Here is a 21,368-nt window from a genome sequence, read left to right as displayed (position 1 = left end):
GATCAGTCCTTGCTCTAATGTGGCTCAACAGTTGGAATGAGTTTGTTCAGAGGAAGCGAGATGGAGGTGAGATGAGCAGTGACTGAAAAGACAGCGAGAATCTGAAGAAAGGTCAGTTGAGCGGGCCTGCTCTGTGTAATAATGACCCAGTTGGGAGCAGCTGGAGATGAGAGAATTGAAGGAACAAAATGTGTCTCTTGGTCGGCTGGAGTAGTGACACAGAATGATAAATTGAAGTTGATTCTTTTGGAGGATGTATGAAAAACCTTAATTGAAACAAAAGAACGTGAGGTAGTGCCTCCTGGCATTGTTTTTAAATGCTGCCCACTGCGTTTCCTGTTAATATGGTGAGTACCTGGCTTGGTGCCCTCTAGCATGCGTGGTAAACTCCCTGTGCTGGCTGGTCTGCTCATTCTGCGTTGGCCCAGCCTCTGAGATGGGCTGCGGTACTTGTAGGTATCGAGTGAGAGGAGCTCACTGAACTGCACGTGCTCATTGCGTTTCAGAGGTGTCCCATGGTTGGACCACGAGAGCCTTTGCAGATGGATACACAGGCACTGAGGGAGCTTAGGACAAAAGACAGAGAAGAAAATATCAGGGGGAAGGCTCATCGTGGGTCTTCATTGTCCCCAGTTTAATCTTTATCATGCTTTCTCACTAAATAGCACCGACCCCTATCTAGGATCCTGTTTCTCAAATATCAGTTTCCCTTTCAAACTAACAAATAATGCCTACTCCAGTTTGTATTATATTGCACCTTTAATGTGGTAAACTGTCTCAAGGTGCTCTACAAGAATGATTATCAAATAAAATTCAACAACAAATCAAACAACATGATATTAAAACAGGTGACCAAAGGTAGAGTTAAAGATTTCAGGAGCATTGTAAAGGAGGTGAGAAAGGTTTGGAGAGAGATGGAAAGCTTGAAGGAAGGTATTCCCAGGCAGCTAAATGCATGGCTGCTAACAACGAAGTGGTAAAAATTAGAGACACACAAGCATCAGCACAGGTGGGGTGCAGAGCCCAGAAGGAGGAATAAAATTGGGGCCCAAACCCCATGCTCATGTAAAGCAGTCGAGAGTGTGTTGCTAGAAAAGCACAGCAGGTCAGGCAGCATCTGAGGAGCAGATGAATTGACGTTTCAGGCATAAGCCCTCCATCAGGAATCCAAGTTTATGCCTGAAACGTTGACTCTCCTGCTCCTCAGATGCTGCCTGACCTGCTGTGCCTTTCCAGCAACACACTCTCGACTCTGATCTCCAGCCCTCACTTTCTCCTAATGTCACATGTGAAGCAATCAGCTACTGCACAGCAATCAAAGGGGATGTAGCTTCTCTTGGCATTTCATTAACTCAAGTGCGGCGAAGGTCAATTTACTCTTTCTTTGGTCACCCTGGATGAGATTGGTTCATTCTTTCTTTGAAAAGGAAACTAGTTCAGAATTAAAAGCCATACTGTGCAGGAAAGGCAGTTCTGTTCTGAATTTTTTAAAAAGTTACTTCATATTCATAGACTTTAGTCTATTCAAATCAATAAACAATTGTATTATTTTTTAAACTGTATGTCTGTTCCTTTCCCTCAAGGACTTTACAGCTGTTGTTTTCTCTGAACTATTGTTTCTCCCCCCTTCTTGCTAGATTTGGTTTTCCAATTAATAACCTTTGAACTACAGTCAGGACAATGGATATTCTTGATGGAGTTTCATTGATTGATAGCACAAATTGGCTGATGGCAGATGGGAAACAAGATCAAACAGATGCATAATCTGCCCGAGTTCTGTGGGGTCTGCATGCCTTGCAGTGCCTGTAAAACAAATTTGATTATAACTCGTGGTTGTCAGTTTCTTGTTTTGAGTAAAACAGAAACTGCTGGAGAAACTCAGTCAGTTTGGCAGAATCTGATGACAGAGAAAAACTGTGTTAATATTTTGTGTTCAGTGACCCTTCTGCAGAATTGGTCACTGGACCCACAATGGGAACTCTGCTTCTTTCTCCACAGATGCTCCCAGACCTGCTGAGTTTCTCCAGCAATTTTTTCAGCTTATGTTTCAGATTTCTAGCATCCACAGTTCTTTTATTTTTGTTTGGAGGATGTTTGGACAGGAGACTCAAAAGGCTGAAATGGATTCAGAATTTGGACTTAAAGGAGGAATAATACCTAGCATCCGCTGCTGTGGCTACAGAGACTAAGCAGATCATCCACTTCCTTTGAAACTTTCATCAGAGACCTAGTTCTTATTGTTAATAATTTTTTAGTAATACTGTTGTTTTCACACATTATTCAGTATTGAGTCACTGATCCTTCTTACGTCTACGGCTCCAAATCTAAGTGGGTCTCCTCAAAGGACTCTCTCATCCTGTAACAGGGACATATCATGTGGCTGCATCAAGAAATCTGTCATGGCACTGATTCCCAACGTGTGTGCGAATACTGAGGGTGAACCAGTAATTTTTCACTCCACAATGCTGCATAAAGCTGCAAACACTCACTATATAAACTCGTGGCTACAGAATGACTCCTTGAAGGGAATAGGATGATGGGTCGATCCTGCAAAGCAAACCTGAGGAAAAGTAAATCCTTCAGGTGCCAGAACCAAACTGAAGAGAAGGGGATGAAAGATGGTTGTGAACCCATTTATCAAACAGAAGAGGTATTAATACGATAATTCTGATGCTGAGATGTCACTATTTAGCTTGAGATCTTGGTTGTGCCGTTTAGAACCAGAAAATACCAGAAATATTCTGCAGGATCCGTTACAGAGGGATGGTAAAATCGTCATTTCAAATCATAATTCCTCATCAGAACCACATTTGATGAAGCATTAGAGACCTGAAACATTGACCCTATCATCATCGTCATCCAGGGACAGTTACTGCCTGATCTGCTTGGTGTTTCTGGTGTCACAATGTCTCCTCTTTTTTGAATTCCTATAAAGTAACCCTTTAAAGACTGACGGTGGCATAACCATCAGCTGCCCTACTCCTCCTCCACTCCCACGAAGCAGATCCTGCCGTTGTTGTAAAGCTCACCTTTCCAATTTTCAGCTGCTTGATGAACGTTGTCCTTTGATTTTCTACAGTTTGCCCATTCAGTGTTTCTCCTGCCTGGATTTATAGAAAGAGTGGAGATCGTCATCAGAGAGTATAAAAAAAATTAAAAAGCTAGCTGATGGCAACTCTGTCCAAACATGCACATTGAAGCCAGTTGCTGTGGCCAACTTCTTGCATTCTTACTTCTCCATCTCCAGCCAGTGTTTGGTTCTCCTCGTACATCCCAGGTTATTCAAAGTTCACAATTACGATGATCCGAGGCAATGGTAATACTGAAAATGTCAGATTCCAGAAGTGAATCTGACTCGACAGATCCTATGTCATTTTTTGTTTAGTTAGTTAACGTGGTAGTTAGTTACTGAAACAGTCACCAGGCTGCAGTTTACTTTAATAACCGAACAGAATTACATTACACAAAAAGATAACAGCAGAGCTATCCAAATATCAAAGACAGTTAGTTAGATCTAAAACATACAGCAAAATACTTTGTAACCCATTTCAGACACTATCCAATACAGAGACTCAAGTCCAGAGAAATTACAACCATACATCAACTCTTCTTCTAAGCCTTTACTAGTTATGTTTCTATTTAAGTGACTCCTGACAGTTTCTTTGCCGTGAACTGTGGAGACAATTTGTTGAATCGTTTCCAAATCTACCCATATGAACTTATGTAAATCTAAACACCTAAACTTTCTTAGTTCTAATGACCTGCAAGTTTCTAACCACTTCAGAAACTTTACCAACTCAACCCTTCTGCCGTTATATGCCATCCACCAAATCTTTGCCCAATCACTGAACCTGTCTATCTCCTTCTGTAGATTCTTTGTACCATCTTCACCACTTGACTATGCAATTATTTTTGTGTTATCTGCAAACTCGACTATAGTACATTCACTTGCATTATCAATGGCAGAAATACATATATTGCAAATAATGGTAGTCCCAGCACCGATCGCTGTGCACTCCACTAGTTACAGGATATGCCCCCTTTGTCTGAACTCACTGTCTTCTTTTAGTTAGCCAATCCTCTACCCATCATAATATGCTAGCCCCAACACAAAATGCTTTTATCTTATTAAGATACAGGCAGTGCCTTAAGAAATGCCTTTTGCAAATCCTAACAGATGCCCCCTTGCCTATCCTGCTTGTTATCTTCTAAACGAATTGCAATAAATTTGTTGGCATCATTTGCCCTTCACACAGGACGCTGACTCTGCTTGATCATACTAAGTACTTCTAAATAATCTACTATTATATCCTTTATAATAGATCCTAATGTTTTTCTCAATGACAGATGGTAAGCTAACTGGCCTATACTTCCTGGTTTTCAGCTTCCTTTTTGAATAACATTGGCAGTTTTCCAACCATCTGGGATTTTTCCACAATTTAAGAATGTTTGGAAGATTGCTACTGGCACATCCACTATTTCTGTAGTGACTTCCTTTAAAGTCCAGGTATGCAACCCACCAGGAACAGGGGACTTATCAGTCTTTAACCCCTTAGTTTCTCGAGTACTTTTTCCTCTAGTGATAGTTATTATATTGACTGCCTCCCTACTTTTACCCCTTGATTTAGTATTTTTGGAATACTATTAGTGTCTTCTTCAGTGAAGAGTGATGCAAAGTATTTATTCAGCTCCTTTGCCATTTCCTAGTTTCCCGTTATTATTTTCCCAGCTGTGTCCTTCTAGTGGCTTATGTTCACTTCGGTCTCACTTCCTTGTCATATATTTGAAGCAGCTCTTATTTTAAGATCATGGTGTGTAGGATTCTGCTTCTGTGCAAGAAATGTCACCAATGTTTATTGGAATGAATGATGGAAGGACTCTCACCTTGGTACAGTTCTCACACACCACATCTTTGATATACTCTGAAGAAATGAAGTGTTGCAAGCAGAGGTCTAGGGTAACAGGTCTGCCCTGGAGGAATATAAAACAGGTCATTTTAAACCAGAGTTGATTCCCACAATCTTTACATTAATATAATAACCATAAGCCCATGATAATCATGCCAGTAATGTATGGGATGACAAATAGTCAATTAACTTTCAAGCTTCAGTGAACTGAGCAAGTAATTAGCTTAAATAAAAACAAAATGCTGGAGAAACTCAACAGGTCTGGCAGTTTTGAAAACATTTTTGATGAAGACCCAGTAAATTTGAAATATTAACACTGATTCTCTCTCCACAAATGCTGCCAGATGCACTGAGTTTCTCCAGCACTTGTTTTGTTTTTATTCATTCACAGGATGTAGGCATCACTGACCAGTCCAGTATTTATTGCCTATCCCTTAATTGCCCAGAAGGAGTTGATTATCAACCACAATGTTGTGGGTCTAGAGTCACATGTAGGCCAGACTAGGGAAGGACAGCGGTTTCCTTCCAGATGGGTTTTTTCAACAATTGACAATGGCTCCATCATCATCATTAGACTCTTAATTTCAGATCTTTATTGAATTTAGAATCCACCATCTGCCACGTCTCCAGAACATTACCATGGTCTCTGAATGAATAATTGAGGGATAATTCAAAGTTTGTGCGAAGATTTGTAGCTCGGGTGCTCGTTGCTGTGGTTCTGTTTGCCGAGCTGGAAGTTTTTGTTGCAAACGTTTCGTCCCCTGGCTAGGCGACATCATCAGTGCTTGGGAGCCTCCTGCGAAGCGCTTCTTTGATGTTTCCTCCAGTGTTTATAGTGGTCTGTCCCTGCCACTGTCCCTGAGGGATAATACCAGTAGGCCATCACCTCCCCAATGTATTTTAGATCTCCAGAATCCACAGTATTTTGCTTTTATTTAAGTAAATAGCTTATTATGCTTCCTCTATTGCAGCCACCCTAAACCCATTCAAACTATGACAATATATCCAATGAGAAGTGCATTGCAGGAGTTTATTTAGTTGACAAGACATGTGCACATCCTCACAGAGTGTAAATCTAAATGTTGTTCACTCCTTTTGAATTAGCACTGTCAACATTTACAAATGAAACTGCCTATAGAAGCAACTACAATGGGAAAACTACATAATTAATACTTGATAATGGGAAATCCGTAATCAGATTCCTGTCACAATGCGTTACACACACGCAGCCTCTAGGATGCAGTATGACATAAATAAAGACTTAACCTTTCAGGATCTCAGGCCATTTACAACCAGGTCAGGGCTTTTGGAAATGCAGTCTGTGCTGAAATGTACGAAATATTGTAATGACAGACTCCAAACACATCTTCCACAGGTGAAACTTTACATTTAATTTCCCAATTTTTTTTAACAAAGCAATTATTTTGATTAAATCCCATTGTTTTGCTCATCATTGGTCCTTTTCGCTGCTACATTACTACTTTCTTTAGTACCCTTCAAAGCTTTGTAGCACTCTATCTCTGCCAGCACCCCTGTCCTAGCTCTGCTGCTTCTGCTCTCACTTCACTGATCCCCTCAAACTTGTCTCAGACTACCTATTTCATTGTCTCTACTTCACAGCCAGGCATCCAACTGAACTGTCCAACTCCAGTTCTCACTGTAGAACCAACTCACTAGTGCTCTCTAGGTCTAAACTGGAAAGGAGTTATTTGCTTTAAAACACAATTTATTACAATATCATTCAATAAGAGGAAAAAAAATGGCAATTATAGACTGCATTTCCTCACCTTAGAAGGTCTCAAAGCACTTTACAGATAGCAAAGAACTTAAACTGCGGTGACTGTCACCTGCACTCAGCAAATCCCCACAAAAATTTAATAGTAATTGGACAATCTGCTTCTGTTTTGCAGGCTGCAGGACACATACAGGCCAGAACACGAGGGAAATCTCCCTCTGCTCCTCATAAAAGAAAAATGGCAAGTGACCTTTGTTGTCCACCTGAGAAGACAGACAATATTTCATCTGAGGAACACCCCCACTCAATAGGACAGTACTGCACGAGACAGTCAGCCGAGGGTTTTATTCTCAAATCTCTGAAGTGGGTTACAGTTCTATATCCAAAAGAGAAAATGCTGGAAAATCTCAGCTGTCGAGCTTTGACAAACGGTCAGTTAGACTTGAAATGTTAGCTCTCTTCTCTTCTTACAGATGCTGCCAGACCTGCTGAGATTTTCCAGCATTTTCTCTTTTGGTTTCAGATTCCAGCATCCGCAGTAATTTGCTTTTATACAGTTCTACATCACTTGGAAGCATAATATTTTATATGTAAAAATAATAGTGTAATCAGCACAAAATAAAATGCAGACAGTACATACCCATGTGACTGTTGGAATGCTGAGAGAGAGACTGTCAAATGTGTCGTACCTCACGGGACTCTGATAAGAAAATGCAAAGGCAGTGATAATGTTTTGAAGTTCTTGCAGTGCATTCTCCTGATGCCACTGGTTCAAATAATATACTCTAGCCAGACAGGAAAGGGAGGGTGATAGTGGTCCATCCCCCTTCCCCCATGGCCCCCACTCTTTATTTGCAATCTTAACAAACCCATTTTGTTCCAAATGTCTTTGGCTGAATTTACAGCTCACTGTCAGCACAGCCAATCCCAGAGAAACTGGGGCAAGTAAACAAAATGAAGCAAAGACCACCTTGCATCTGAACTTGCATTACAGGAGGTCCAGACTGAATCACAGCTCAGTATTATTGCTTTCAAAAACAGATAGCAAGTATCCTGGTCTTCTGTACAAGGCAGGAACATTTGGACAGGCTGTTCTTTTAGATTTACAAAGTTTGTACAAATTATGATGATGCTTGACAAGGTAGAGGTAGGGAAGATGCATCTACTCGCAGGGGAGTTTAAAATTAAGAGGCATCACTCCAGTTTAGAGACTGTAAAAGGTCACTGTTAAGTCCCTTAAAGAATTCAGGGAAATGGTCTTTAACCAGTGTGCTTAAAATGTGGAATACTCTACCACAAAAGATGAATGAGGGACTACTATTGCTGCATTGAAAAGGGAAGTTGATTAAACTGGAAGGTAAAATGAACGGAAAGTTTTGGTGATGTGGAGAAGTGGGAGGAGACTCTAACGGAGCATGAACACTGGCTGAAGACCAGCTGACCTGAATGGCCTGTTCCTGGGCTAATTCTACTCTGATAGGGGCACCATCAATTGCAATAGGGAACAAGTCAATCATCCACAATTCTGTTCTTTGCATTCATTATCATGCACAAGGATTTTTAAACGTGAGTTAATCCACCAGAGCTTGTGAGAATTGGTCAACAAGCAGTGGAAGGGTTGAAATCGATTGTTCAGGCTGAAGAACAAGTACAGACTTACAATATATAGCACTGACAGTTGGAAGCTCGCGCGTGTTTAGATGTCATCATCTACAGTTTGAATATCTGATTTTTACAATGGGAAAAGGAATTAAATTCATGTTGGGAACTTCATTTGGTAAGTAAAATGGGCAAATGAAAAACTCAAAAACATGTGTATGTGTATATATCTCACTGTTTGTGTGTGTATGTGCATATGTGTGTATATCTGCATGTTTGTGTATGTATATATGTCTGTTTACATACGCAAGTATCTGTGTGTGTGTATACACATGTGTGTGTATGTAAGTGTGTGCATACATGTGCGTGTATGTGTGTGTATCTGGGCGTTTATGTGTTTACACAGAAATAGCAGCAGGCCATTTGGCACCTGGAGTCTATCCTGCCTTTCGATGAAATCACGGCTGATGCCCAAGTTTGCCTTCATTCCATATTCCTTGACAGATTTTTGAAATTCTTTGATCTTAATCTCCATTTTAAAATCTAAAACTGCCCTTGCATCAATTGTTTTTTGTAGACTTCCAAACTGTGTTTGCTCGCTTGTTGAAACGCTTTCGAATTTCACTTGTGAAAGTCCTGGCCCTAAATTTTAGACTGAGCTTCCCATCTCTGTACTACCTGGCTAAGTTATTTCTATCTAACTTACATGTTGCTATTAATATCTTGAAAACTTCTTTCAAATCACATCTTAACCATCTAAATTCCAGAGAATATAACCCTAGTTGTACTGCTCCTCCTCATAATATAAACCCTTAGATCCTAGTTATTATTCTGGTAGATGTAAGCACAGTCAGTATTAGGTAAAGTGATACCTTTCTTTATGTAAACTCACCTGTTGCTCACACCGTTTGCACACCATATTACTGGTCAGTCGGCCATGGAAAGGGTGCTGAGATCTCCAGGGACTTGGTGGTGGCAGCAAAGGCCCTGAAATGAGAAATAGGTAGATGAATTAGCCATAGATGAATTAGTTTGTCCATTGCAAACGCATGACTTAATTTAAATCAGTTTTAATGGCTGCTGTAAAAAAGATACAAAACAATCTCAAAGCCAGCTAGAATTATGAACTGTAAAGTTTAAAGCTGCAGTAAATGAATAACAATAGTTATTCAATAATTATTGAGATGTGCTTGTTTAGTCACTGGATTGAGTTCATGTTCACTCCAATTAGTTTGATTAAGGTAAGATTTGTGACATTGTGCAGAAAACATGCTCAAGATGAACTTCTGGGTAACTGCACTACCCTGTCTGATCTCTGAGCTAAGAGACAAGAAAGTCTGCTCTACTTTGAACTCTACACTTGCCAAGTTAACAGATCACTCCTAGCACTACATCTGACCTCAATTCTCCAGGACCAGTTTGCAAAGGAAGAATACAATATTCAGAGAAATCATTAATGATTATTATTTAATGATCTCCCTGATTGAAAATGAGGCACATTCTAACACTGAGGGTGAACAATACTTATACCATACGGTAAAAACAATGACTGCAGATGCTGGAAACCAGATTCTGGATTAGTGGTGCTGGAAGAGCACAGCAATTCAGGCAGCATCCAAGGAGCAGTAAAATTGACGTTTCGGGCAAAAGCCCTTCATTCTGATGAAGGGCTTTTGCCTGAAACGTCGATTTTACTGCTCCTCGGATGCTGCCTAAACTGCTGTGCTCTTCCAGCACCACTAATCCAGAATACTTATACCATAGCCTAGCAATAGTCTCTTGGTTTGGAGTTTTGACCACTTCCTTGAATATGAATCCACAATTGCTCAGAATTTCAAAATTTTACTCAGAGTCAGAAATATAAACATGTCACACTGGTCAGAGCAAGGTGTACTGTTGTGTATGTGGGGATGAGGCAAGTTCTAGAACTATGTAGTGTCACTCCTCATCTGAACACTTGTGAGGTTAACACTGGCATAAAAAAAATGGCAAGTCTGCTCGTCAGCACCAAACAAAGTCCAGACGGAACAATATGAAGAAAGGCCTGGATGTGCACAACTCTTCCTAGATCGTCTTTGCTCCACCATCAGTGGCTGTGCATTCATCTGTGTGAGTCCTGAGCTCTGGAGTTTTCTCTCTGTACCTCTCCAGCTCTCTCATCTCCTTCAACACCTACCTCTTCAGGCCAAGCTTTTAGTCACACGTCCCAATATTATTTTGTCTGATGTAATGTCAAATGTTTGATAACACTCCTGTGAGATGCTTTGGGGCATTTTTCTTAAGTTAAAGGTGACTTTTAAACTAAATGTATAAGCAACTTTCTTTAAAGATTGAATGCAGGGAAATGTTTTTCAGTGTTGGTCAGTGCCAAGGCCTTATCAATCCTGCCGGTACTAGGAAAATGCAGAGCTTAAATCTCTCCAGTCAAGTTGCTGTTATTCAGTACCCCACTACCCAGATGGATTTACTAACATAGAGTGGATCAAGACATATGTTAGTAAGGTTACTTTTGGAATAAAGCTTCTTACCTCGGCTCCTGCAGCTCAGCTGTTTTTCCTCCGATTCTGGTGGAGTCTACAAAACCAGAGATACAGATTGATTGGAGACGTAACATATACTTTTCTTCTAAAAACCAAGAAGGAATTTACTGATTTCAGTCATGGACCAGATAAGAAACGAAAAATGCTTTTCAAAGGTTTGAAATGATCTGGCGCTGCAGGCCTTCTTATGATTAGAAGGTGGATTTGGTTGCGGAAGGGTGAGCAAGGGATGTTTTGTGAACAAGTAACAAAGATCTAATCTGACATTATCTTGGGTCATGTGTATTTGGGACATGCACATCTTGCATTTAGGTCAACAATCATATTGTTGACTATCTACATAATTCATAGTATAAGCCAAAAGGAATGTTGGTGATGTCTCATTACACTGACCCCAAAGAACTGGATATTGTATCTTTTACGTGTCCTCACATCTGTCATATGTGTTTCAGTCAGACTGAACTCAGCTGCCCATAATCAGACTCACACTAAGTCCCGTTCACTGGTTCCCAGTCTATCAATGCTTTGAATTTAAAATTCTGATCTTCATGTTCAGACTGTTCTATAACCTTGCCTCTCCTTAGCTCCATAATCTCCTCCAGCTCTGCAAATCTCCATCAGCTCTACATTATTACAAGTCTGGCTTCCTGTCCATTCCCCACTTCCTTCCCCCATCACTGTCAGTGGTGACGCAGGGAGTAGGGCCTAAGTTCTGAAATTCCCTCTCAGCCCTTCTTTAAGATGTTCCTTATAACCCACCACTTTAACCGATCTTGGTGTCACTTGCCCTTACAGCTTCTTCGTTAGCTTGTAAAGTGCTTTGGGTTATTTGTTGAGAATTAGTGTTAAGATACTTATTTACAGACTGCAAAAGAACATAGGGAGTTATAATCATAAAAATACTACCTCAGGAGTATATGAAAACAGATTGTATTATTCCACAGAAGTGACCAAAGTTAACTTTTCATCAGATTCCGATTACAGTCAAGCGTGTGGTTTTCCCTCACTTAGGCTCACTCCCATCTCTAGAGTTCTAAGGAAGGGTCACTAGACCCGAAACATTAACTCTGATCTCTCTCCACAGATGCTGCCAGACCTGCAGAGCTTTTCTAGCAATTTCTGTTTTTATCACTCCCAGCTCAGGTTGGATTTCTAACTTCAAGCTCTTTTCCTTTTATTGTTCTGTTTTTGTAGTAAATGGGAGGTTGTTCTTCCAACTTCCACCTTCTCGTGAAAACAGATAGCTCTTCCCACCCCATCCCAATCTGTCCCCTCTCGACACTGTGCTAACCAGCTTCTGCAAGTGTCATATTGAATGGGGACTATCTCAAGTTAATGAATGGGAAACCAGTCAATTGACTTTTACCATTTGAAGCCTCATTGTTTAAAAAACCGTTCAACAGGTTTTAACACACATTATCAACGCAAGGCTCGTTATAGAAAAAAATAACCTCCTCTTTGCCTCAGCAACTTCTGTTTGAACTGGCCCTGATTTAAAAGATGCCACGTAAAATGCAAGTTATCCTAGTTCTGAAGAGGAGTCATACTGGATTCAAAATGGTAACTCTACTTCTCTGCACAGATGCTGCCAGATCAGCTGAGTTTCTCCAGCATTCTGTGTTTGTTGCTAATTGTTTCCAAATACTTCCTGTAGAAAATGGTGAAATAGGCAACTACCACTATTGGAATACCTAGTGTTTGTACAGTCTCTTTTTCAAAAGGCCATTTCAGGTCCAGACCCAACAAAAGGTGGTCTAGCTGTTTCTCAGCATAAGGCCTCACTTGCCATATGTCCTGTAGTCACTTCTTTTAGATTCACTGATCTGATGTGGGCATTGCACATTTATTACACATTCCTAGTTGGCCTGGAGGTGGCGGTGGTGAGTTTACAATGACTAGAACACAATTCCAATGTAAAGCCGTTTTACCTCCAAAGACTGAACGTCGAATAAATGTGCAACTCGAGGCTGGTGATCTCGTTCGTCTTCCAAAGCCGCGGTGAGAACATGGAACAACTCATGAGCATCCTGTAAACACAAGGCAATATGACCGGCAGGGAAAGAGGACAGAAAAAGCATGTGACGTGGCAGTAAAGAGCAAACTCCTAGACAAGAAGAAATTAGTTAGCAAGGACTGTGGCAGGAATTTACAAATTTTTCATTTTGCATGTGAAAACAATACAGAAATGCAGCTTATTGTGCCAGCAGCTCTCAGTGGCAGTACCACAATGAAATGGAGAGCCATTACCTTTCTGGAGATAAATGATCCTAGGTGTTGCTATTAATGACAATATAGAAAACCTCAGAAATTACAGCGTAGAAACAGTCACGTGGCCTGGTACAGCACTGACCGTTCTTTATCAGGATCTCTCCTCTTGACTTATTGAGGGATGCTCACTCAATATCCCATCACTGAGGGCACTTGGGAAGTCTCTACAGCTGAAACTTTATTGCTGGAACAGCACAGCAGGTCAGGCAGCATCTAGGGAACAGAAGATTCGACGTTTCGGGCACATGCCCTTCTTCAGGAACGAGCAGAGAGTGTTCAGCAGGAGAAGATAAAAGGGAGGGAGGAGGGACTTGGAGGAGGGGCGTTGGAAATGTGATAGGTGGAAAGAGGTCAAGGTGAGGGTGATAGGTCGGAGTAGGGTGGAGGCGGAGAGGTCAAGAAGAAGACTGCAGGTCAGGAAGGCGGTGCCGGGCTGGAGGGATTCGGCTGAGACAAGGTGGGGGGAGGGGGGATGAAGAAACTGGTGAAGTCCAAGTTCATCCCCTGTGGTTGGAGGGTTCCCAGTCGGAAGATAAGACGCTCCTCCTCCGACCGTCGCGTTGTTGTGGTTTGGCGGTGGATGAGTCCAATGACCTGCATATCCTCGGTGGAGTGGGAGGGGGAGTTGAAATGCTGTGCTACAGGGTGATTGGGTTGGTTCGTCCGGGTGGCCCAGAGGTGCTCTCTGAATCGCTCCGCAAGTAGGTGGCCTGTCTCCCCAATATAGAGGAGGCCACACCGGCTGCAGCGGATGCAGTAGATAATGTGGGTGGAGGTGCAGGTGAATCTGTGGCGGATATGGAAGTTTCCTTTGGGGCCTTGGAGAGAAGTGAGGGGGGAGGTGTGGGCGCAAGTGTTGCACCTCCTGCGGTTGCAAGGGAAGGTGCCGGGAGTGGAGGTTGGGTTGGTGGGGGGTATGGATCTGACAAGGGAGTCGCGGAGGGAGTGGTCTCTACGGAAAGCTGATAGAGGAGGGGAGGGAAATATATCCTTGGTGGTGGGGTCCGTTTGGAGGTGGCGGAAGTGACGGCGGATGATGCGCTGTACATGGAGATTGGTGGGGTGGTAGGTGAGGACCAGTGGGGTTCTGTCCTGGTCTCTACAGTCTCTACAGCTTCACTGAACAGTATCAACCACGTAAGATCCCTTCTGAGTGCAATTGTGTACATTCAGACAGCAGTCTTGATCCTTAATTGTGATGACACTGGTCTACCACGGGCTTATTGATATCCAAGTTTTTACCTGTTCTTCAAATGAAGACATCTGCCACTTGTACATCCTCAAGACTTCCAGGAGACTTCCTGCATCCACCACATCTTCTGCGGTCTCTTCCCCATTGGATAACACTAGTAGCAGGAAAGGAGAAAGTAAAACTCACAACATGTGACCAAGACCACTCCCCCCCCCCAAACTATCTCACTTCCCTGCCCCACAGTTCACCCAGCAATCAAGACAACTCAGTCCTGCATCTTAAACACAGCTCGCTGGAAACAAAACATTGCAGTCTAAAGGATATGAGAGTTGCATTTAAATAGCATTATTAGCAACCTCAGGACATCCCATGGCATATTTCAGACAATGTGGTACATTCATATATCTACGGTAATCAACATACTTCACAAACACTGACAAAAAATTGGCAAGGAAATTCTAGAAATTATACTGTTGAATTCTTGAACATCTACATTTTGAACTGTTGGCAAAATAATTCCAGACATCCATTTGTTGCAGGTAGATAAAGGTCTGTCACAAAAGCCATTCATTATTTGATCCCTGGTTTGTGGTTGAGCAATGTTCCTTCTAAAGTTCTGAAGAAAGAACTGCGGAGTTCTTCCAGCAATTTCTGTTGTTGTTGCCTCTGAACATCTGCCTTGAGCATCCACGCGCACCGCATGCACCGATCAGCGCTCGCGCGCACCGATCAGCGCCCAAGCTCACCGATCAGCGTCCGCGCAAATCGATCAGCGTCCGCGCGCACCGATCAGCGCCCGCGCACACCGATCAGCGTCCGCGCTCACCGATCAGCGCCCGCGCTCACCGATCAGCGCCCGCGCTCACCGATCAGCGCCCGCGCTCACCGATCAGCGCCCGCGCTCACCGATCTGCGCCCGCGCACACCGATCGGCCTCCACGCTCATTGATCAGCGCCCACGCTCACTGATCAGCGTCCACGCTCACCGATCAGCGTCCACGCTCACCGATCAGCGCCCACGCTCACCGATCAGCGCCCACGCTCACCGATCAGCGTCCACGCTCACCGATCAGCGTCCGCGCTCACCGATCAGCGTCCGCGCACACCGATCAGCGTCCGCGCACACCGATCAGCGTCCGCGCTCACCGATCAGCGCCCGCGCTCACCGATCTGCGCCCGCGCACACCGATCAGCGTCTACGCTCACCGATCAGCGCCCGCGCTCACCGGTCAGCGTCCGCGCTCACCGGTCAGCGTCCGCGCTCACCGGTCAGCGTCCGCGCTCACCGGTCAGCGCCCGCGCGCACCGATCAGCGCCCGCGCTCACCGATCAGCGCCCGCGCTCACCGATCAGCGCCCGCGCTCACCGATCAGCGTCCGCGCACACCGATCAGCGTCCGCGCACACCGATCAGCGTCCGCGCACACCGATCAGCGTCCGCGCACACCGATCAGCGCCCGCGCTCACCGATCTGCGCCCGCGCTCACCGATCTGCGCCCGCGCTCACCGATCTGCGCCCGCGCTCACCGATCTGCGCCCGCGCTCACCGATCTGCGCCCGCGCTCACCGATCAGCGTCTACGCTAATTGATCAGTGTCCGCGCACACCGATCAGCGTCCACGCTCACCGATCAGCGCCCACGCTCACCGATCAGCGCCCACGCTCACCGATCAGCGCCCACGCTCACCGATCAGCGCCCACGCTCACCGATCAGCGCCCACGCTCACCGATCAGCGCCCACGCACACCGATCAGCGCCCACGCACACCGATCAGCGCCCACGCACACCGATCAGCGCCCACGCACACCGATCAGCGCCCACGCACACCGATCAGCGCCCACGCTCACCGATCAGCGCCCACGCTCACCGATCAGCGCCCACGCTCACCGATCAGTGCCCACGCTCACCGATCAGCGCCCACGCTCACCGATGAGCGCCCACGCACACTGATTCGCATCCGCGCACTGATCAGCATGCAGATGCACAGATTCCCTTTTATAGATGCCACTTTCACAAATGGACCTCAGATTCTGGACAGCGGCAGGAATAATTACAGGGAACGCAAATGCTGAGTGGATTCACCTTCATCAGGTTGACAACACTGTAATTTGCCTCAGTATTATTGATTTTCAGAGTAAAAGGAAAATAAGTTACAGCTTTTGCATTGATTGTTCCCCAATGACCCGTGTGCTGCTACCAGATCAGGTTTGGCACTAGTGCCCACTACAGGTGAACATAAGTGTTACATTTACGTCTTTAGGATACCCACCTGGCAGAGATACCATAAGAGGTGTTAGCTCACACTGGACTGTACCCAAGCAGGAGCTGGCACAGAATGGGCAGACAAAAATCAATGATCAAAGAATCACACAAAAAGAAGGCAGCCATTCAACCTGTGCCTCTTTGAGAGAGCTGTCCAATTAGTCCCACTCACTCATTCTGTTGCTATGGCCTTGCAAATGTTTCCCTTTTAAAGTACCTATGCAATTCCTTTTGAAAGTTAATATTGAATCTGTACCCACTATTTTACATGCCAATGCCCATGAGTTCTCTCAGTAAGTCCCCTCAGAGACCAATCTTGCCAAGTGCAGGGGAAACACACATGAAGAAATAAACTGCAGAAATAGTTTTCAAGGATTTCTTTTTGTAAAAATGTGAAATAATGTACAGCTGAAATACAATGCTCGAAATACACAAGGAGGCTGCCAACTCATTTAAGATCAAAATCTGAACAAAACAAACTGATGTATGGTCAGTCATTGGTTGGAAATGATTGGTAGTTCAATAACTCTCAAGGCGATAATGGAAGAACTTTGAGAGACTGAATAAGACAGTGGGTTAAACAAAGCTCAGCCATGGTTGAATAGGTGGTGCATAAATAGCATCCCATTCACCACTGATGCTCAGTGACAGCAACACGTGCCACCAATAAGATGCACTGCAGCAAAGGTTTCTACAAAAGTGCCACCCAAACTTGAAACCCCTACCATTGGACAAAAAATATTTTCTTTTATGAGGGCTCTTTCTTGAGATTTTCTTGAGGGTTACTGTTTTGATTTTCAAGTGTAGCTTTTACATTCTTATTAAATCATTAAACTTGTAAGGAGATCTCAGCTATCTGGAAGAATACTAGGGTGGTTATGGTAGTGGATTTTAACTTTCCAAACATAGACTGGGACTGCCACAGTGTTAAGGGTTTAGATGGAAAGGAATTTGTTAAGTGTGTACAAGAAAATTTTCTGATTCAGTATGTGAATGTACCTTCTAGAGAAGGTGCAAAACTTGACCTACTCTTGGGAAATAAGGCAGAACAGGTGACTGAGGTGTCAGTGGGGGAGCACCTTGGGGCCAACAAACATAATTCTATTAGATTTAAAATAATGATGGAAAAGGAGAGACCAGATCTAAAAGTTGAAGTTCTAAATTGGAGAAAGGCCAAAGGTATTATTCAAGAACTTTCGAAAGCTGATTGGGGGCAGATGTTCACAGGTAAAGGGACGGCTGAAAAATGGGAAGCCTTCAGGAATGAGAGAACAAGAATCCAGAGAAAGTATATTCCTGTCAGGGTGAAAGGGAAGGCTGGTAGGCATAGGGAATGATGGATGACTAAAGAAATTGAGGGTTTAGTGAAGAAAAAGACGGAAGCATATGTCAGGTATAGACAGGATAGATCGAGTGAATCCTTAGAAGTGTATAAAGAAAGTAGGAGTACACTTAAGAGGGAAATCAGGAGGGCAAAATGGGGACATGAGATAGCTTTAGCAAATACAATTAAGGAGAATCCAAAGGCTTTTTACAAATACATTAAGGACAAAAGTGTAACGAGGGAGAGAATAGGGCACCTCAAAGATCAGCAAGTCAGCCTTTGTGTAGAGCCACAGAAAATGGGGGGGATACTAAACGAGTATTTTGCATCAGTATTTACTGTGGAAAAGGACATGCAAGATATAGACTGTTGGGAAATAGATGGTATACCTTGCAAAATGTCCAGATTACAGAGGAGGAAATGTTGGATGTCTTGAAACACAAAGGTGGATAAATCCCCAGGACCTGATCAGGTATACCCGAGAACTCTGTGGGAAGCGATTTCTGGGCCTCTTGCTGAGATATTTGTATCATCGATAGTCACAGGTGAGGTGCCAGAAGACTGGAGGTTGGCAAACGTGGTGCCACTGTTTAAGAAGGGTGGTAAGGGCAAGCCAGGGAACTATAGACCAGTGAGCCTGACATCGGTGGTGGGCAAGTTGTTGGAGGGAATCCTGAGGGACAGGATGTACATGTATTTGAAAAGGTAAGGACTGATTAGGGACAGTCAACACGGCTTTGTGCGTGGGAAATCGTGTCTCACAAACTTGATTGAGTTTTTTAGGGAAGTAACAAAGAGGATTGATGAGGGCAGAGCAGTAGATGTGATCTATATGGACTTCAGTAAGGCGTTTGACAAGGTTCCCCATGGGAGACTGATTAGCAAGGTTAGATCTCACGGAATACAGGGAGAACTAGCCATTTGGATACCGAACTGGCTCAAAGGTAGAAGACAGAAGGTGGTGATAGAGGGCTATTTTTCAGACTGGAGGCCTGTGACCAGTAGAGTGCCACAATGATCGGTGCTGGGTCCTCTACTTTTTGTCATTTACATAAATGATTTGGATGCGAGCATAAGAGATACAGTTAGTAAGTTTGCAGATGACACCAAAATTGGAGGTGTAGTGGACAGCGAAGAGGGATGCCTCAGATTACAACAGAATCTTGACCAGATGGGCCAATGGGCTGAGAAGTGGCAGATGGAGTTTAATTCAGATAAATGCGAGATGCTGCATTTTGGGAAAGCAAATCTTAGCAGGACTTATACACTTAATGGTAAGGTCCTAGGGAGTGTTGCTGAACAAAGAGACCTTGGAGTGCAGGTTCATAGCTCCTTGAAAGTGGAGTCACAGGTAGTTAGGATAGTGAAGATGATGTTTGGTATGCTTTCTTTTATTGGTCAGAGTATTGAGTACAGGAGTTGGGAGGTCATGTTGCGGCTGTACAGGACATTGGTTAGGCCACTGTTGGAATAGTGCGTGCAATTCTGGTCTCCTTCCTATCGGAAAGATGTTGTGAAACTTGAAAGGGTTCAGAAAAGATTTACAAGGATGTTGCCAGGGGTAGAGGATTTGAGCTATCGGGGGAGGCTGAACAGGCTGGGGCTGTTTTCCCTGGAGCGTCAGAGGCTGATGGGTGACCTTATAGAGGTTTACAAAAGTATGAGGGGCATGGATAGGGTAAATAGACAAAGTCTTTTCCCTGGGGTCGGGGAGGCCAGAACTAGAGGGCATAGGTTTAGAGTGAGAGGGGAAAGATATAAAAGAGACCTAAGGGGCAACCTTTTCACACAGAGGGTGGTACATGTATGGAATGAGCTGTCGGAGGAAGTGGTGGAGGCTGGTACAATTGCAACATTTAAGAGGCATTTGGATGGGTATATGAATAGGAAGGGTTTGGAGGGATATGGGCCGGATGCTGGCAGATGGGACTAGATTGGGTTGGGTTATCTAGTCAGCATGGACGGGTTGGACCGAAAGGTCTGTTTCCATGCTGTACATCTCTATGACTGTATTTGTTCGGTGATTCAGTCATGTAGTAACAATATCTTTTGTATTTGTATTGAGGTTTGCAGTACTGTATTTGGACCGAAACAAAATTAGAAGATTTTGTCATTCTCCTCAATAATCACTGATCCATCATCAAATTTAAAGCTACAGCACAGAAGGAAAGTATTAATTTTCGAGACACGCTATCTAAATTGATACAAGACAACAGGCAAAAATTAGCAACAAAGACTTCTTTCAAAATAATGATGTACACTTCTACACAAAAAGCTCATCTCACACCTAAACACATCTTCCACAGAAGGTAAAGTCACAGCAAATGTATTTCCATCACACATATACAAAGTTGGATTATTTTAAACAGGTTGACACTATTGTTTTTACGGCATCTCAGATCTTAATCTCAAATTTACATTTAACAAATGATGGCATTCATTAAAAGAGTGTTCACTACATTTTTATCTCATATTGTAGCTCCTGGACATATGCGCCCTTAAACTAGAGACTCTCGAAGCATTTGCAAGGAATTTGTTACCCGTGATTTCAAGGTTTCTTGCTGCCTAGTTAGCTGACAGGTTTCAGAGATCTGTTGCCAGGTTTAATACTGTTCTCTCCCTATTGTAACCTCCCACTCCACCCTCCTTGCAGCTCCCCTCTCTTCACCCTGCAGCTGTACCTAGCCTGTGAGTGGGAAAGCAACTCCTCAGCAACTACTTATGGTGACGGTGCTGGTGAATTTTCTCTGTCAGGTCAGTTCCTGTGATTTAATTTCCCAGGTGTTTTGGAAATTTCAGTGTGCTGCATACATCTGCTGCTCCCATGTATTTTGATCATTGCTCTCTCATCCAGAAAGTTATGAAGCGTGGAAACACCACTGTCTTCGATTCTCATACCCTCCTGAATTGGAACTATACTGCTGCTCTTTCACTATCACTGGGTCAAAATCCTAAAATTTCCTTTCTAACAGTTCTGTGGACGCATCTAAACTTCATGGACTACACTGGTTCCAGAAGGCAGCTTACTATCTGAAGGACAATTAGGGATGAACATGTGCTGGCTTAGCCAGTGGTACTCATAAGCAACCAATGAATGATAAACAGCACAGCGCTATGACAACGTTAAAGATTTGCAATGGGCATTTCTGTTGGCCTTTCCTACCCTGATTACATTAAAGACAATAATCTGCAGATTAACCCGACAGAACCTTGATCCCTCTTTAGTATCTCACCTCGCAATAATCGGAGAAGTGTGACAGACAGATATGGACACCGCTCCTCCTGGGGGCTGTCCAGGTTGTAATGCCTGGTAAAATCATCAAGCCAGCGAATGAAGGATGGACAAGCAGCCAGCCCCTGGACCAGCGAGTTCATAAAGCAGGTGTTTCCCAGGTTCAAGAGGCCTGGAACTAAGCCTGGAAAAGAATGATATTCAAAGTCACAATAAGCTCTTAGCAATTCAGTTAATAATCTGCACCAGTAATAAAATCAGGCTGTTCAAATGTGCCATGGGTTACAATGTTTAAATCCCTGCTCTTTTT

At 43.6% G+C, this 21,368-nt stretch overlaps 1 protein-coding gene across 2 annotated transcripts in view; it reads right to left on the bottom strand.

The window, feature by feature from the left end:
• usp30 (ubiquitin specific peptidase 30) overlaps positions 1 to 21,368 on the bottom strand; it is a 42,321-nt gene that overhangs the window by 7,404 nt on the left and 13,549 nt on the right. For both annotated transcript variants that reach the window (XM_087999926.1, XM_087999924.1), the window contains exons 3-11: positions 21,060 to 21,242; positions 14,292 to 14,395; positions 12,710 to 12,808; positions 10,770 to 10,815; positions 9,134 to 9,228; positions 7,283 to 7,342; positions 4,885 to 4,971; positions 3,030 to 3,104; positions 356 to 566 (exon numbers count right to left, since the gene is read on the bottom strand). In XM_087999926.1, the coding sequence (XP_087856052.1) occupies positions 356 to 566; positions 3,030 to 3,104; positions 4,885 to 4,971; positions 7,283 to 7,342; positions 9,134 to 9,228; positions 10,770 to 10,815; positions 12,710 to 12,808; positions 14,292 to 14,395; positions 21,060 to 21,242 (960 nt within the window). The remainder of the gene's footprint in view (positions 1 to 355; positions 567 to 3,029; positions 3,105 to 4,884; positions 4,972 to 7,282; positions 7,343 to 9,133; positions 9,229 to 10,769; positions 10,816 to 12,709; positions 12,809 to 14,291; positions 14,396 to 21,059; positions 21,243 to 21,368) is intronic.

Source organism: Chiloscyllium plagiosum, unplaced genomic scaffold (genome assembly GCF_037043375.1).
Source record: "Chiloscyllium plagiosum isolate Xiang-an unplaced genomic scaffold, Cpla_swu_hap1 HiC_scaffold_24, whole genome shotgun sequence".
Classification (NCBI taxonomy): domain Eukaryota; kingdom Metazoa; phylum Chordata; class Chondrichthyes; order Orectolobiformes; family Hemiscylliidae; genus Chiloscyllium; species Chiloscyllium plagiosum.
This window is presented reverse-complemented; position numbering and strand designations above follow the sequence as displayed.